Source organism: Polyergus mexicanus, unplaced genomic scaffold (assembly GCF_030449975.1).
Source record: "Polyergus mexicanus isolate NDT 795.1 unplaced genomic scaffold, iyPolMexi1.0 SCAF_3, whole genome shotgun sequence".
In the NCBI taxonomy this organism is placed as follows: domain Eukaryota; kingdom Metazoa; phylum Arthropoda; class Insecta; order Hymenoptera; family Formicidae; genus Polyergus; species Polyergus mexicanus.
The window spans coordinates 9,694,431-9,713,514 of NW_027223323.1; the positions used below are offsets into that span (position 1 = coordinate 9,694,431).

General features: G+C 31.7%; 1 protein-coding gene across 1 annotated transcript; it reads right to left on the reverse strand.

Moving 5' to 3' along the window:
• Positions 1-327: 327 nt before the first annotated feature.
• On the reverse strand, positions 328-19,078 carry LOC138931854 (ATP-binding cassette sub-family C member 4). The gene is made up of 17 exons (XM_070293039.1): positions 18,469-19,078; positions 11,429-11,581; positions 10,654-11,244; positions 9,928-10,038; positions 9,660-9,794; positions 9,011-9,215; positions 8,203-8,425; positions 7,436-8,086; positions 6,869-7,374; positions 6,255-6,536; positions 5,954-6,183; positions 5,207-5,733; positions 4,679-4,909; positions 3,837-4,174; positions 2,912-3,157; positions 2,378-2,683; positions 328-2,156 (listed from the first exon to the last, which is right to left on the reverse strand). The coding sequence occupies exons 3-17, from the start codon at positions 10,725-10,727 to the stop codon at positions 2,016-2,018; spliced, it is 4,206 nt and encodes a 1,401-aa protein (XP_070149140.1). The 5' UTR covers positions 10,728-11,244; positions 11,429-11,581; positions 18,469-19,078; the 3' UTR covers positions 328-2,015.
• Positions 19,079-19,084: the final 6 nt, after the last annotated feature.

Here is a 19,084-nt window from a genome sequence, read left to right on the forward strand (position 1 = left end):
TATTTATATATAATAAATATATATATATATATAATATAAATATATATATATAATAAATTTTTTTTGTACATAATGCTTTTACGATGAATTAAATTAATACTTTTTGTACAATAATTTGTTGATCGGGCACACGTGGTCTTAACGCCTTTCTTTACTTTTTCTTGCAAAGATAATTTTTCAAAGATTTCCATATATGAGATGCTGGCCGATTTTTTCGATAATATTATATAACCGAGAGAGAGAATAAAGAATGTGATAAAGAAAAAATTACTGCAATACTTTTTCTGTCTTTTTTAAATATTTTGTTGTACTTTGGTTTATTTATTTGGTTTATTTAGATACAATATTTTTTATATGCATAATTCACTTTGTAAGCTTACATTGTACATATGTAGTATTTAACAATCTATACTCTGTACAACTATATATTTATGTAACATACTTTTTTATAATACAGCGCAGAAGAATTTGTATAACTAATCGTGCAAGAAAATGGAAAGATTTCGATATTAACAATGGATTAACAATGAAGTAATTTATAAAATATCACTTCAAACCTGAGCTCATCGAATACGCAAAAGTGATTATTTACGAGTGCAAGGATATTCGTACGAGTAAAAATTAATTCGTAAATATATATCTACACATTTACGAATATTTTTATAATAGTTTAGTAAAATATATATAAATATAAAAAATATATATACTATTATATATTTATATATAAAATCTGCTTGACAAACTCCGTATTCTATATAATAAGATACATGTAACAGTAAACTACATTTAATATATTATTATTATTAATATATTAAGTATATCATTAATGCGATATTATTAATAAAACTGTTATATATAAAATAATATGGTACGTTATATATCTTATTTACTCATAAACTTTCTTTAATACTTGTTAATATTATATCGATACTTTCATCATAGCAATATAGATAGTTGCATCAATAAATGCAGTTTACAAAAATATTGAGCTTATTTTTCTGTCTTAAAAAATGCGATAACAAAAATTACATATAATTAAGACAAATTAAAAAAATTAAGTATATTCTTTCGTTTAAGTATCTGTGTTTATCATCGGAATATTTATTCGTGTATCGATTATAATTATATATTCGCGATACTGCAAACTATATATTTTTCATTAGAGCCGCCATGCAACCTTCGCTGAGGCAAGATCACAGGTTGAGAGAGAGAAATCGATATAATATTTTAAAATTGTATAAAACTGTCATTATTAACTATTATTTTCGATAAATATATTTTATTGACTGGCTTTGATATAAAGTAAATTTATTTAAATTGTCGAACTCATCTATATTATATAGAAATTCTCATTTTCAGATCCCATCTTATGCTAAATATTACGATAACGCGATAAAATGTTTACAGTGTGTAAATATTATCTTATTGTTAGGTATATATAAACTCATGTATTTAAAATAAACCTTGCTTTATCTCGCTGACCCAATTCATCCTAAGTAAATTGTTATACGCTTATTTTACCGTAAGAGATTTAAAGATATTTATAATTTCTAAAAGTGTATAAGTAAAAGCTTAGAATATAAAGAAATATAATTATTACTGTGACTCATCGTGTAGAAGAATTTGACATTATGGCAAAAATAATCTAACAAAGCGATCACTAAATATATGACGTACAAAAATATGATTCTCTGTAAACGCTCTAGATACGCATTATAATACTTAGGAGAAGTATCGTGTCTATAAAAGAATGTTCCGAAGAAAGACATACGACAAATTCTTTTAAGCTTGTAGAAAATATAAGTGAAACTTGTCCGCGCGCAAATACACAATAATGTGTGTCCTCTTTATATATATTCTTTCGGTTCTCTCTATATATTATAGATATATCATATCACGTATATTGAATGATACATGCTTTTAACTCGATTGAGTGTAAAAAGCGGAGAACAAAAAAAAAAAAAAAAAAATTCAATTAACAAATATTTATTTTCAAAAAATCCATTCATGCTTCGTCATGTTTCGCCATATTTGTTTACGTAAGATTGCTTAGCCACCTTGAGGAGTTGGTCGTACATGCCTGGACCGGTTTCTCTTACCAAGGAAGTAAATTGACTGTAGCTATTTTGCAGTAATATATGAGGATGATCGTATTCCTGTGAAAAAGTGCCACCAAATTATAATTTCACAATTATATCCATCTTTCATATTTATTATTGCGTTATTAATATTCCAAATTAAATATTATGGCTGATGTGGATGAATACATATGGATACATTTATTTAATTAGCACCGTGGAATAAAAAGCAATACGACGAGAAATTTAAAATAGGAGCCATTATTCTTTTCAAGGGGGGATAAGAAATATATACTTACAGCCATACGACCTTTATCCATCACCAGAACCTTATCGCTGTCCATTATAGTGTTTAATCGATGCGCAACTGTGAGCATCGTGCAGGCCGCAAACTTTTTTCTGATTGTGCGTTGGATCAACGCGTCAGTTTGCGGATCGACGTTCGCGGTCGCCTCATCCAGCATCAATATACGATTGTTTCTCAAAATTGCTCGCGCTAAGCATACCAATTGTCTCTGACCGACACTGTAATTGCTGCCTCTGTCAAACACGTGACTCTCCAAACCATTCCCATTGTTAATGCCAACCGCGTCTTTCAACTCAACCTGAAATAGATATATTATTTATCGGGCAGTGTAATATATTCGTAATTATTCAATGCGAAGTGTTAGGGAACCTTGGAATCTTGGAGCCTGTATTGGAAACTTCAAGATTCTGGAACATTAGAATCTTGAAAGAAAGGGAAACATATTGATATCTGTGAATGTTACAAGATTACGATCTTGATTAATCGCAGTTTCGCTTTCAAATTAAATATTTGTCGGTCGACAAACCTCTTCGAGTGCTTCCCACAAATCCTTGTCAGGGAATTCATCGAAGGGATCCAAATTACGTCTCAGAGTGCCTGAGAATAATACAGGATCTTGAGGGATGATGGATATCTTGCGTCTCAAATCCTCCAAGGCGATCACACCCGTGTTTATACTATCGATTTCAATGATTCCCTCCACTTTCGCCAATCGAAATAGAGCTGCTATCAACGATGATTTTCCGGCACCAGTTCTTCCCACGATACCAACCTACATAATAATTATTCTTAAGCATCTTAACTCTCTTTAAATCAAACATTTTTCCTTTGCTTTGTCCTTGATCACATATGGGTCACAATGTCTAATCGCAATTTTAGCTGTTTCAAAGTGTTCGAAAAAATTTACAAAAATTTATATATATCCTTTGACATCTCTGTAGAAAATGATCATGTACGACAAAAGTTAAAAAATAAATTACAAAATTTTTTTTTTTTTTTATTGAGAGCTTCGGGATATTCTATTGTTAAAATTTCAATAACATCAAAATGATCTATATGTAACCTTAACAGATTAATTATTTTTAATCTCTTTGTATTAATATATATTTATTTTTTTCATATGTATATTATTTTTATATTTATCTTACATTTCATATTTATTTTAAATTTCTGAAATTATACTCGAAGATTAAAATTACAGCTTTTCAAGAGGAAAAAATTGCTTTCTTTTTATTTAATTATTATTTTATTTTGCAGAACTTCTTTTCAGAAAAAAAAAAAAAAACTTTTCAACATTTTGTGTATGAATTCTACAAGAATTAGAATTATAATTTTTTCAAAAGAAAAAAAAAATAAATAAATAAATTTCTATTATCTATCTGTTTGGCAAGATCTCTAAATTGTTAAATTTGTTGTTACCACGCCGACATTTTTCCATAAAATTCTCGTACCTTCTCCCCGGGATAGATCACCATATTCAAGCCCTTAAGAACAGGCGGATCCTCGTCTGAGTAACGCATATAAACATTCTTAAATATGATGCTACCGTCTTCGGGCCAGCTTTTCGGTGCATTATCCGGCAATGCCAGATTCTCCTTGTCTTTCTTCTTCAAGTATGTTCCTCTGTCTCTCAAATTTGGTTCTGCCGCAAGCTGAATATATTCGAGCACACGTTCCACTGCCATCATCTGATTCGTCACCTCGGCGCTTTGCCGCATTCCCCACTGAATTATCCCAGTCATTGCCATTATCTGAGTGATAGCCAATCCAACCTCGCCACCGGAAAATGCTGAAATAATATGTACAATATCTTCTTTAATTTTTTTAAAAATTATGATTGGATACACTCTATTATTTTGATGAAAAATATTTTAATTTAAATAGTATAAATAGAGTTAGAAATAGAGAAACTTGTTAATTAATTTGATAATCCATGAATGGACATACTTAATTTGAATATTGTTATATATTGTTGAAAAATTATTTTAAAAAACAGAAATTAAAAAATTTGATGTAATTACTGATCCATCTTTTTCTATTTGAATAGAAGTGCATACTTCGATAACACATTAACGATCAACTATTTTATTTTATGAGATAAAAAAATGTTGTTATAGATAAAATAAACAGAACAATTCTCGAATAAATTAAATAATTTTTTTAAGAAGTAATAAAAGAATTATAAAATTTGAAAATAAAGATAGTACTAAAATAAAATTAAATCAAAGTTTCATAAGAAGAGCAATTTTTAGATGCGAGTTTCGGAGATTGATTAAGAAACATTGATGCTTACATTGATTGAATAGCAAAAAGCTAAAGGTTACGAGCGAAATGAAAATAAAACAGAATACATCCAGAGCGAATCCAAATGCTGTGCTAGTGACAATATACATATAAACGGTAGACGTGTGTACATCCTGCAACTTGTCGAATTCCTGCTTCAGTATAGTTTGAGCGCAGTATGCTCTGATAGTTGTCAAACCGTTCAACGTGGCATTTAGATGAGTAAATACTGGCGAGCGAGCTGAAACGCAAAAGAATATAATCCCATAGTCATAAAAAGCATCGAAAGGTAAATTTATAAATTAAAAATGAATAAATTCCACAATAAAGTGAAAGATGGAAATTTACAAATGACGAAGCGAGAAAAATATTTTGGAATGCATTTTATTCTGAAGACGCAACGAATCGAAAAGATTCTGTTTCTCATATATCTCTGAAGGATTTTCAATAGTTAGATATAAAGTAAATAATAAAAATTTTTTAATAAATTTTTGAGAGAGAGAAAGAGCACAGATTAAGTAAAGAAAAGTAGACGTACCTATTCCTTCCAGCCGCTTGACATTTTTACTGGTCTTGAGATAAACTTTGCGCAGCCAGTAAAATATTATGCTGATGAACACGACGGGCACCAAGAAGATAGGATTGACTATGCAGGTTACTATCAACGAGCCGAACATCATCATGTTCATCTGTCCGGCATCCAGGCACGCCTTGGGTAATAATTCATCGATAGTGCCCATGTCCTTAGAGAACCTGTTTAATATCCTTCCGCTAGGATTGGTATCGAAGAATCGCATTCCCGTGCGAATCAATGCGCTGAACATCATGTCGTGCAAACGCTGGCTGCAAGTCATGCACGTCTTGTAAAAAAATAACGATCTGGTGATACCGACAATGAAAATGCCCAGCACAATGCCTGTGTAGATGTAGATGTAAGTCATCATATTCTCATTATCCGAGGGAATAGTATCCGAATGATTCGTCGTTACGTTCTCGTAAGTATCATTCGTTTGATTCAAGCTATGTAACTTGGCTAGATATTTTTGATTTTCTACAGTATTGACTCTGGCAGAAACAGATTTAAAAAAATTACTTAGATAGAAAAAATATGTTTGCTTAAGATTAATAAAACTTTATATTAAATATGCGCTTGGAAAGCTAATATGCATCAAGTGAAATATATACACTTTAAAAAATCGAAAAAAAATATTTTACGAAAAATGAAATAAAAGATATATTGTCGAAATAATTTTTTTTTTTTTTTTTTTTCCAACTGGATACTTACAAGAAAGGCACAAAGAAGTCGCTGAGACTGACAATAAATTGCGTGAGGATGAACAGTAATAGAACAATGAAGGCCATATATAAATTGGCACCAGTTTGGAAGAACTTGATAAATATAGAACCTTTAACTATACCACGTGACGTGCCCTCGAGACCGTTATTTAGTTGCTCTTCATCTTCGTCTTCCTCTTCGTCGTCTGTGCCACCGCTGCTGGCATCCGGCGTACGACTCTGTCGAATAAATTTCGTTATCAGTAATATATTTCTTTTTTTTTTTTTTTATTTAGATATTTTTCACTTACTCTATTACTCGCGGAGGAAAACTTTCGTCTCATGTTCATGCTTCTTTCTAAAGACGAGTCATCGATTTCGTTCTCCTCTGCCAAGAGTACTCCGTACTCGGGTCGATACTCCAATAAATCTTGATAATGCGAAAAGTATTTTATTCTTCCTTGTTCGAGCAGTATAATGGCGTCCACTCCCTTTATGTATTGCAGCTGATGCGTCGCCAAGATCCTCGTCTTATCGGCTAGGTATCTCTGAATACATTCGTGAAACAAATGTTTGCTGACGTGTGCGTCGACCTAGAATTTTACCAGGTAAAAGAAATTTCTTACATTATCAAAATTCAAAATTTAATTAATTTTCTTCATGAAATTTATATCCCTTTAATTTGATAAATCATTTTCAAAAAGAAAGAATCGAGATTAATTAAAAAGAAGTAAATTTAAAAAAAGAACTATATATTGTTATTATTGTTAGCTCATTATATTCGATTTTAAGATTTACATCATTGAAAAAAAAAAAAAAAAATTCATAAAGAGCCCACACCTAGAGATTATCAATTTTATATTCTGTATATGATCATTATACATGAAAAGATAAAAGATTACTGACACTTTTGAAAGTTGCTTACCGCGCTTAAAGGATCATCCAACAGGTAGATGTCCGACTGTCTATACAGGGCCCTGGCCAGATTGATCCTGGCCTTCTGTCCCCCAGACAATGAACTGCCACGTTCGCCTACCATAGTCTGGTCGCCCTGCGGGAACTGTTTAAAGTCCCGCAGCAGGGCGCAAGCCTTAATCACCTTCTGGTATCGATGGCGCTCGTAAGGCTGTCCGAAGAGTATGTTCTGTCGAACGGTGGCACCAAACACCCAGGCTTCTTGGCTGGCATAGCTGATACTGCCGTTGACCTTGATCTGACCACCTGTCAAGGTGATTTCACCCAGAATCGCAGATAGAAGGGAGCTCTTGCCGCTGCCCACCATGCCAATCACGGCGTACAGCTTTCCCTTCTTCATTTCCAAATTCAAATCCTCCAAAATATTTTGCGACTGCCTAGTCTCCCACTTAGCAGTTACGTTGATTAATTTGATGGCACAACTGTTACCGTTGCACGTGGATAATCGCTTCTTTTCTGCAAATAATGAAATTTAGTTCGCAATCCATCAACGAAACACCTGATTTTGCGAACTCACCCTCAATAAGGTCGGCGGTGTTCTTTAGCAAATCGCTAGCGACGATCATCAATCCATTCTGCTTTCTGTAATCATTACTTTGATCTAAGTTTTCATAATTCTCCGCGACATCATCATCGATGAAGGGCAATTCCTGCCTCTCCTCCTGCTTGTAGGCGGTTTGCTTATCTGAACAGAGGCTAGGATAGTCGGAGGACGCTTTAGAGATGCTGCTGTTCTGGAACTCGTCGAACAGGAGGAAACTCTGGAGCCTGCGTATAGCCACCATACATTCAGCCAGCTCGGCGAAGCCGCGCACAAACATGCCAGTCATGGTCTGCGCAAGAATGTTGAAGTAGGACGAAACGACGAAGACCTTGTCGGCGGTGATTTCGTTGCCAAACATCAGCATAGTGACGAGGGTGCAGTAGAGCGCCATCCGAGTCGTGAAGAGATTGAAAGTCATGTAGATGCCACGGATGTACGAGCTTTTGGTCACCACTCGTAGCTCTAGCTTGCGAGCCAGCTCGACCATCGCGCAGAACGGCTTCTCCCACGCGTACATTTTGATCACCTGCACTCCGGAAATGATCTCGTCCATCAACCGAACTCGCTCGTCAGTCTTGATTGCTGTCTGAAGACGAAACTTGGACGACAGCTTGCCGGTGTAAGCTAAAATCGCGAGAATCAATGAAGAACTTGTGAAGAAACTTTACAAACCATTTATCCATAGAGAAATTATTATTGTTTACGTAATTTAATCAATTACGATCGGACGGGAGACTCACATTGGATCGGCACAACCATGAAGATAGTAGCGATACCGATGAGACCGGCATAGCCGATCTCCTGGTATAAGATGTAGGCCACTATTAGAGCGGACAGAGGTGCCGACCACATATAATGGATAAAAATGGAGACAAGATCAAATCTATTGACATCGTTGGCCACCAGATTGACCACTTTTCCCGGTGCTGTCTCGCCCAGCGCAGTCTTGCTCAGACGCAGAGCCTGCCAGACAAATGTAAAATATTGTTATGCAATTCAAGAGTTAACACGCTGATAGATTATGTTGTGGAATAAAATGCGATTCGTAAGAATTATTTTAATCTACTTTATATATCGCGTAAGTGAATGTCAAAGTTCTTGTCTGTGACATTATTGACAGAGAACTTTTAAATTGCTTCTTTCTTCATATTCCGTTATAACTTTTCCATTTTCTCTTCTTTTCGGTGTATTTTTCTCATTTTCCTTTCTTTTTTTTATAGAGTCGAAAAACCGGACAAAGAGATAATGTAAAGAAAGTTCCTTTCAATGCCCATTTCAGATACGATTTCTTATCTAATCTTCCTTTTCCAAAGTATACCTTTTTTCAGATAGATCTTCTAACTAAATTGCTTCAAGAAAACCAGATAACCAGCCTTTTTTTCTGGAAGCAGTACCCGAGTGACCCCCCCCCCCCCGGGGTCCTTCTCTTGTACCAGGGAAAAGAGAAGGTTTTAGGAATCCGGCACAACCGGGGAGTCTCGCATCAGGCCCCCCGGTATGCAAAATCTCCCTCTTAAAAAAAAAGAAAAGAAAAAGAACGTAACCAACCTTTCTGTACACCACGGAACAGACGGCCACGCGGATCTTGGCGCCAACGTGAAAAGCTCCGAAAATGGTTTGATTGCCGCTTATCACGTTCATGCCAGTCGCTATGCATATTCCAACCGCGTACCATAAAGCGTTCTCATACGATTCGATCGAGTCCTTCCGGAAGTAGCGCAAGAGACCACCCAACAGCAACGGCGTGCCCAATCTGCGAAATTTCATACGTTAATCTTTTAGCATCTCTTCTAGATGACTTTATCAGGGTATAATAAATATAATATTTTTTATTTTATTTTTTTTATATTATATATAATAATATCAGAGCTGTCAGTATTCGACAGTTTCGTCCGAGTTTACACGGTATAATAAATTATAATAATTTTTAATATGTATGATTATTTTATTATATACTCTATTTCGATATGTTATCAGTTATCATTATGCGAAAACACGCGCGTGTTTAAAATATCTTATGTCCTATCTTTTTTACGCGTCTCTAACTTTATCACTCCCATCTAAATCTCATCCAAATCTTTCTTAATTTTCTACGTAAGAACTTTATCTCCAAAAAGATCATTTTAATTATCAATAAATTGTTAATGGACTAAACGCGTCATTTTTTACTAAAATTCGATTGTCCAATCGATAATACCTTATCACAAACTCGTTGAGTATCTGAATCATTCCGAGCAAGAAGTACTCCCACAAGAATGTACGGAAAATGGTCTTCAGCAAACTCGGATTGCGTTTCCATTTTTTCGAGTTTTCCAGTTCGATTTTCCATCGTCTGAAAACACATCGATACCCTACGCATTATTATTATTACCGCGCCTTAATAAAGGAAGGAAAGGAGGAGTAAAGAAAAAAATCATTAAAATATCTTCTCCTCTTTTCTGTCATATGATGAAGCCGATGCTTACTTTTCTAACCGATCTCCGAGCAGACCCGATCGGTCGACTTTCAAAGGGTCAAACAAGTCCTCTGATTCTAGAACTTTCTTGTATCCTGTCTTGAACAAACTGATAGTCCACCTGACGAGAGAAACGATATAATTTAATTTGATTTTATCAAAAATTGTGTATTGAAGTATTAAACGATTTAATCATGAGAATAAATAAAAGATTAAAAACTTATTGTTGGAAGGAATTTATAGCTTGAAGACGAGCATGACAATCTAACTTTATCATCTTGTCCTGACAATTGCAATGTCATTCTTAAATACAAAATAAATTTGCGTGAGAAGATAAGGTGTAATTTGACATGGTAAATGGTAATTTTACATGGCCACGTGTGCGTTATATATCGCACATTGTGCATTATTACGGAATGTCATCCTATTAACGCATGATTATTATCACAAATTATTGCGAAATGTCATCCTAAATAATTGATTTTAATATTAACGCATTTAATGATATTTACTTTAATGGAAATATTTTATCCTAATATTAATGCATGAATATTATCGTAAATATTAAATATGTAAATATTTGAATGTGCAAATGTACAGATATGGAAACACATGGAATATATTTTAATCTGTAATTATTTAAATATCTTCGAACACTTGAATAGCTCTAGATTCCATGGAATCTCATGAAAAGTCTAATAAAATGTCGATTTATTCGAGAAATTGCACGACTTACCACCATAGCAATACCGACAGAATATTCGCCTTTTCCCTTGGATTCGGCTTTGACTTGCTTTTCGTTGAATCCATCAGTCCTTATGCGCAGCATTAACTCACCGCAAATTAGATTGAACCAACACGATGAAATCGATTAGCTGATCGAGTTAGTTACACGACAATTATTAACACACTGTCACTTGTATTCGACGTTTGAATGGATTTTTTTTCTTTTTAAATAAAAAATCCTTCCTTTTTCAACTTTTCAATTTGCAGTATCAATATACCTTCATCAATTATCATCAAAAATCGCGCGATAATGAACTGACGTTGTGAAAATTGACAGCTTTTGATATCAAGATTATCAGCGCGATTTCGTCGCGCGATTTCAATCACAATTAAATTAACACTTCGCGTATCTTGTTGAATCAGCTTCTTTTGCAGATATCATCAGTTCCCACAATCAATCGTGCCAATATCTATTTATTTTGCGAATCTTCGATCAGACTCTTGAAAAAGTAAGATATCAGCTACTAAATCACTTGTCTATCACTTGATATTTATCTTCAAGTGCCTTTTTGCAATTCTCGAGATGTCTTAATGATTCCCTCTAGCAATTTTTAAATAATAATAATTATATAATAATTATATAATAATTATGTATTTGACATTATTATTATTCTTACGTGTAACAATTATTTAAAAAATATATAGATGATAATACTTAGATAATAATTCATTTTTGCTAATAATTTTTAACTGATAAGAAACTTTAGAAATATATTTCAACTTACTAATATTTTTTCTGTTCTTTCTTGGTTTTTTTTTTTTTTTTTTTTTTTAATTCTGTTGATTGCTTGTAGTAGAAAAAATGGGCGCACCAAACTATTGTAGTAAGAAGAACGATCGGCTTGTTGTTCGAATTCAAACTGTTCGGGTATATCTATCTGTTTAAAGAAGAAACTTATATCATTCGCTTGCACTCTCTTCGCCTTATCTACACGCGATTTATTTGCCTGCTGTGTCATTTCTCAAATAGCATGGAAGGTCATGCGATCGTAGCTACAACTCGCATTTATCTTATGTATAAGTAATAAAGTATACAATTAAAATGCGCGTACGTCATGAACTTGCGATCGACGGCTTAGAGTATCTTATTTTTATGCTAGACATATATTTACAAATCTGAGAGAATAGAAATTAAAATTAAAGTTAAACAATTGAAAAATCCTGTAAGATAAGATTTAAAATTATAAATTAGAAAATATTGTACACAAAATTATAAATTGAGAGATTACAAAGTAGAATAGTTATAGATTGTGGAATTTAAATTAAAAGATTTAAAAATTATAAAGAAGTTAGTTAATAAATGTAATAATTTATGTATCATTTAAATCAATATTTATTAATAATTATTTAATTAAATATCTCGATCGAAAATTATATATAATTATATTATAAAAGTGTCATATGCATATTAAGCATTAAAACTCTTCGGGATTTATCGTGTGCAGTTAACTTTTTCTCATGCAAGATTAAAAATATATTTTTAATTAATATTGCGCTAGACATAATACTTAATGGGGAAAATTCGTTTAGGCTTCGACGAATGTGTACAAAAGTTTATCGGTCATTGACTAGATATAAGCTACAATGATGCAAGAAAAAAAGAAACGCATTGATAAAATCCTTATAATAGATAATGCATCTCACGTTCGCGTATTATTATCTTCGGTAATCAATATGTTCTCAACTACTTCTCGTAATTGAAATAATCTCTCAGAATTAATCTTTTTTATTGTTTGAAAATCCATTATTTCAAGAGGATCCCGTTTTCAGTTTATATTTTAATTTCAATTAAAGCTCCTTAAGATGTTTTCTACATAAGATACGAAAAAAGGCAGCTAAGAATTTTAATATTTAAAAGATTAAATCATTTATCAAGAAATAATATGAATTTTTATGGCTTGCATTCGTAGAGCTCTTCATTTCACATTCTTTTCCATATAATAGTTACGCCTATGATGTAGAGAAACGTTCAAGGTTCTATACGAAAGGAAATCAAGTTTGTTTTTTACCTTTTTTATTTCGGGTTCTGCTAATCGGATGCGAGAAAGAAAGAGAGAGAGAGAGAGAGAGTGAGAGAGGTGTCTTAAACTCAGAATCGGATTTATATTGTTCAGGAGTTCTTTGTTATCTGTATATTTTCTATAATTAATTATCTTAAACATTTTTATGTGTCTACAGCTAAATCTGATCCTGTTTAATTGTAAGATACGCCATGTAAACTTGCAGATCAAACTTTGCCGAAAGCAAATTAAAAGTAACGATTGTTTCGTCAAAATCAACAAAATTATACATTCGTGATAACGAAAAGAATACAGAAAAAAAAAACATGCATGTAATGTACAACAAAGTACATAAATGTGCTATAAAAAATATACAAAGAATTTATGAGGTAAGATTTATTTTCTAAGATCTTTCCGCTGTTTTCTAAATTTATTTTATGAATTCTCTCTAGAAAATCATTACATATCCTTCATAATTAATGAGATAGATGTTTGTTACCGGCAATATCGGGAATCTAAAATATCACACGTTATCCCGAGATATTTTCCAGAGAATATGAGCCCTATATGGGCGCGATAGCAAAAGTGATAAGACCTTTCTGGCATTATTATGTTCGTAAAGTAATATCATTCGCAATATTCGAATCTAGAAAAGTGTTTATAAATAACAAAATATTTGATTTTCTATCGTAACCCATATCGCATTTATTTTACTTATTCTCTCATTTACTACTCACATTATTTTATTTATTCCCTCACTCTCGTATCCATCATATAATTAATTAATATCATATTTTTATTATCATCAAAATATATTATTCATTTTATATCCTAATATAATATTAATTAATATAAAATCAATACCACTCTGCACTTGTACATTATATTAATTTTTATTTATTAAAATTAAATAAATATTTTGCTACTTTGCAATTTTCACACCGATCAATTCTTTCATTCCATGTGTAATAATGACTAAACTATTAATCAATTCAATGCTCGGCCAATGTATTGTACAATATGAAAAACGGTATGTATTGAAAAATACGATTTTTGTAAAAACAATGAAATCGAGAAACAAGTGCAAGAGCGAGGGGGGGGGGGAGGGATTGCTTTGTTAACAAAGATTATTTTAAATTATCTGACTCGTAGCATTTCTTACAATATTTACTCATCAAATCATGATGATAATACAATGTAAACATTTTCTTTCGATCTACTACAATGTAAGATTGCATAATAAACGGCAAGAAATGAAGTAACACTTATTTTGTATATACGAGATATTTAAAGAAAGGATATATTATAATAAATATTGACAAACAAAAAAAGAGAATCCAGTTTGCTGGTTTTTTTTTGTTTTTTTTTGTTTTTGTTTTTTTAACGTAAAAATGTTACGACACATCGCACGCAAGTTACGTGGCATGCAAATTTGATTAACACGTATAACAAGGTTCCAAAGGTTTCCTCATAGAAGATATTTAATAGTATATTCCAGACTTCTCTCTCTGATAAGCAGCATCATCTGTGTCGATCATGAATAATGCAGAACGGTGATTAAGTTATGATTAAGCTTTTTTAGCCATATATCTTAGCGGCGAACTAATCTTTATGAATAAATTCTAGATATCAAAAGAAATCCGCCGCTTTTATCATGTAAATTGCAATATTATTATACTATTGTATAATAATTATAAAAAATTTATATATGTGTGTGTGTGTGTGTGTGTGTGTGTGTGACTTTATTATTTCCCTCACAAGTTTTTCTAATAAATATTATAAATAAAACATCTCACAAAAAATTTATTAGAGCGTAATTTATGATAGAAATCATGAAAACGATATATAATGTATAATATTTGCACACATGTGTGATAATAATTTAATATATTACTTTTTACAATATTAATTATATGTGTCGTAAATAATAATGACTTTACATGGAAATACGAAAATCGTATAATATATAATATGTAAATTGTATAATTTCTATTTTTTCAAATATGATTATTTTTTGTTCAATCATCTCATGTATCATCTGTACGAATCTACGCACGTGACACATCGGGATTAATTTAGAAACAAAAACATTAATGCGCTTTCACTCTGCTCAAGCAAATGAAATCCATAAGAGAATGAATAACAACGTGACAGCAACATGTATACGAGTTGGCGATTAATGATCGAAAAAAGAATAATAGCCAGCCGCGCAAAGCGCGGAGTAGTAGCAAGGTTACATAATACGGCAGTTTTTTCTTAATACAATTACGTAATACACATAAGATTGTACAGGCAAATCCCTCGTAATCGGTAACCGCAATTCGGGTACATCTGAGTTGAGGGAGATGCGAGTAAAAGAAATTTATTTATAATTGAGAGATAAGAATGATAAAAATGACAATAATCATTATAATATAATTAATATAATTATTATTTGAATGATATATTAAATATGTGTGTGTGTGTATTATAGAGCACATATTCTCCCAAAGTTTCCCCTCCGAAAGAAAAATATTTCACTCGAATAAATCTCAGTCTATCGAATCTGTTGGGATATCATAAGAAATATAAATAAATACAGTTGATATCAAATAACGATAGAAGATAGTAATTATTGAACTTCCTGTCGAGACCCCATAACTTTGATATCAAGATAATCTTCAAATATATGGGTAAAAATATTTAAAGATATCGTTAACTGAAGATTTATTATTTCTTTGATGGAAAAGTATGTGGTTTTTCAAAAATAATGAAATTAGTTTTATACTTTGAAATAAATAATAGAATAAATATTATAATTATTAAAGTTTATTATATATTAAATATATTATAAATGCTAAAATTAAATTAAGATATTAATAATAAATAAAATATTGATAACGATTAATTTTTGTGACAAAATTGTCAACGATTTTAATAATTTCATATATTTCATTTTGTACACACGAATTATTAAAATCTCTCTGTCTCTTATTATTTAAAAATAATTTTATGCTACCAGAAAGAGATACGAGATGATCTTAATTGATATATATTGTTATTAAAACCAGATGTTTCTTGTATCAGATCCAAATATATCAGATAGATATATGATAACTTCGTTTTACGCGCTATAAAATCTATTGAGAAACGGTTAAATGTTTGGCGTATTATAACAGCAACTGCAATGTGAATTTGTCGTAAGACACCAGGTCAATTGTTCAGCGACGCACGATATGTAATTTTTATTGAAACACAAGCTGATCACATGACTCACATTTGTCGCAACTGAACGAGCGACTCCGTAAATCAAACTGAACATCGTGACTTTTTTAATCCCGAAAAAAATATTTCTCGACTCTTACACCATGGAATTTTTCAGAAACTTACCCTTCCCGCTGATTCAAGCATTTAATAAAAAAATGCTGTTTAAGCGCAGACATTTTGTCTAGCTAAAATAATTATTCAACTAACAATAAGATTAAAAAAGAAAAAAATTAAGTTTATTTAAGAAATTAATTATAATTACTAATTATTATTAATTTATTTAAAAAATTAATTAGTTGAAAATGTAACATGACAAGATGTAGAAGGACTACGAAGGATTTTTGTTAAAGAAAAGGAGCAAAAAATATATATTATACATATAAGTATAAAATCTTTAGAATTTTAAGATTTGTTATAAATTGGGAATTTTTTCTTATAATAACTCAAAATATTTTCGAGATATTTTTATTTGCAGATTCAAGAATAAAACTTTTCTCATCTAAGGATCTCAAGAAAATGCCAAGAATTAAAGCATATTGAATAACAAACAAGGAAGTGGTTCGAACACGTACGGTGATACACGTGACACATGATAAACAGATTTGTATCCGATCAAAAGTCAATATTTTTGAAAGTGACCAAGAACAAGAGCTAGATAGAATACCATATTAAAGTTATACAAAATTAAATTAAAAACTCATATGCACTAGCATCAAGTATTATTTGTATATCTGCGAATAATTTTCTTTTATATTCAAATTATATAAAAGTAAGAAACTTAGAGATAAAAGAGTGGAAAGAGAAAAAAATTAAGACTACCTAATTCTTTGACTTGAGCAAAAAAAAAAGTAAAAAAGGAGCCTTTCGCAAAGAAAACAAACGTTTGTCACGTTCACATCTTCGCATCACGTGTGCGTGAGATGACGGAAATTTACATGCGAATAAAGCCTTATTTATGAGCACGTGCGTGAAATAATCTGCGTAGTAAATATTTTTCGCATTGTTATCATAGTCTCTTGTTAACCACATCGTTCCCCCCAGATTCTCTTTGTCTTCTCAAATAGCTCCTGCGATGGAAACAAGTGCAATGTATAAATAGAACGCGTGTTTAAAAATTCTATCTTTATTTTAAATCGTGAAACAAAAGTAATTAATTTTTCTTAAAAAAAAAAAAAAAAAAAAAATTATACATGTATGTAATTATTGATTTTTACAAATACATATATATTTTTCCGATCAAACTTATTTGTTTATCACAAATGCTTGCATTGACTGAATGAATCACATCGTAGATAAGAAAAATCTTTGGCACAAATTTATCATATACAGAAGCTAAGAATCATTTAAATTTTGAATTGTCAAAGCCAAGAATCTCTCTAAAGCAAAATATGCTCCAAAAGATAATCAAAAATAATCCTTCATTCTGACGTTAAACGTTGCGTCGGATATTTTGAGACACTAGGTAGACAATGACATATCGTAAGCATTCTTTGCAAAGTTGAGTCATGACGTAATCTTTCCGTGACGTGTAATACACGAGAGCAAAACGCGTCCAGCAGAAACCAGTTACGCTTAAATAGCGAGTGCAATTAATACAACGGGTGTTTAAGACGCATGTAGTTGTTATACTCTAGCAATAACAATAATATTATTATAATAGCAATAATAATAATAATAATAATAATAATAATAATAATAATAATAATAATATGATTATTTTATCATTACTTTCTTTGTTGATTCAAGCAGAGATTTTTTAAATTAAATATTATTGTTACACAAATATATTATTCATGATTTTTTACACACCCCAAGCATACAATTCCAATAATATAGATACATAGGATATATCAAGGATGATCTTTCACGCATAGTTTCTAGAGATGTTTAGAGTCGATTTCTCCCTGGAATAACGAAAAATAAGGAAAGGTCAACACGTTCTAGAGAATTGTCGATAACAATCTATATTTATCCTTCCTATTTATTTTCGCATCATAATTATAATCTCATCAAGTTTACCAAAATGAAACGCCAACAAAAGTGATTTATTTATTAAAGAAGAAATTATCATATATCTCGATGCGCGTAGCAAATTATCGACCCAGGATACACGATGAATAAATACATCTGTACTTCTTATCAAAGACTCGCCTTTAAAATATAAGATAACAATATGCATGGATAAATACATTTATATTTGAAACGGAATATATCATAAAGATCATAATATTTCAATATAGTGTGTTATAATGCTCCGAGAACTGTATCATTGCTATTTTTGAATTAAATTTATAACCAGATATATATACTGTTAAACCATGTTATAAGCTACTATTTAAATATCTCCTACTCTTTCGTTCTCACACTATCTACGAGAAATGACATAACTATTTTTGGCAAGCTCCGCGAGGATCGGGAACCGATAAAGAATGATTCGCCGCGTCATTTTCAAGCGTAACAGCAGATGTTGTACGACCGGTCAAACTTTCTTCTGATCGAGATTAAACCTCGACCCTCACCTAATCGAAGATTTTGGCCGTCGTTGTATTCATTATATTCTCGGAGATGGTTCGTCGCACACGTGGCTGGATTCTTCCACTGCTTTTCCTATACAGATTCACCGTTTACACGACTCACGCACATATGAATACGAATATACACAACGAGGAAAACCAACTGGCCGCGACGACGTCTGCGCGGGCACTGAGCCTGCATTGAGCGTCACGCCGCTGTCTATATAACGCGCAATCTTTCGTCGACCGGTCAGCCAAAAGCTAAAGGGATGTCGAATAATCACAGATGGGGAATTTAAAGGGGGGGAGAATCCCCAGAGGGATTCCCGCTTTAGCTTCAGGTCATAAAGTCTCATATTTTTCGGATGAAAGTAATTGCGATTCGAATAAAAATTAAAAAAAATTGCTTCTCGTTTGATTAAAATTTTTGTTAATAGTTTAATGTAAAATTCCGACATTCTACACTGAAATTTTAATGATTTGAAAGGATCATGGCTCGTAAATAGATCGCAATGATTGCTGGTATTATTATATTAAAAATAAGTGCGTGATAAGCGATAAATTTCAATTTACATTATGCATAATTAACTATTTGTTATAAGCAAGAATTCAAATCATCTAA

Coding starts and splice junctions, on each gene's coding strand:
- LOC138931854 (XM_070293039.1), bottom strand. CDS start 10,727: ATGGATTCAACGAAAAGCAAGTCAAAGCCGAATCCAAGGGAAAAGGCG. Junction 10,039..10,653: donor CTGTCGGTATTGCTATGGTG/GTAAGTCGTGCA, acceptor TTCTCTCGTCAG/GTGGACTATCAGTTTGTTCA. Junction 7,375..7,435: donor CACCGCCGACCTTATTGAGG/GTGAGTTCGCAA, acceptor CATTATTTGCAG/AAAAGAAGCGATTATCCACG.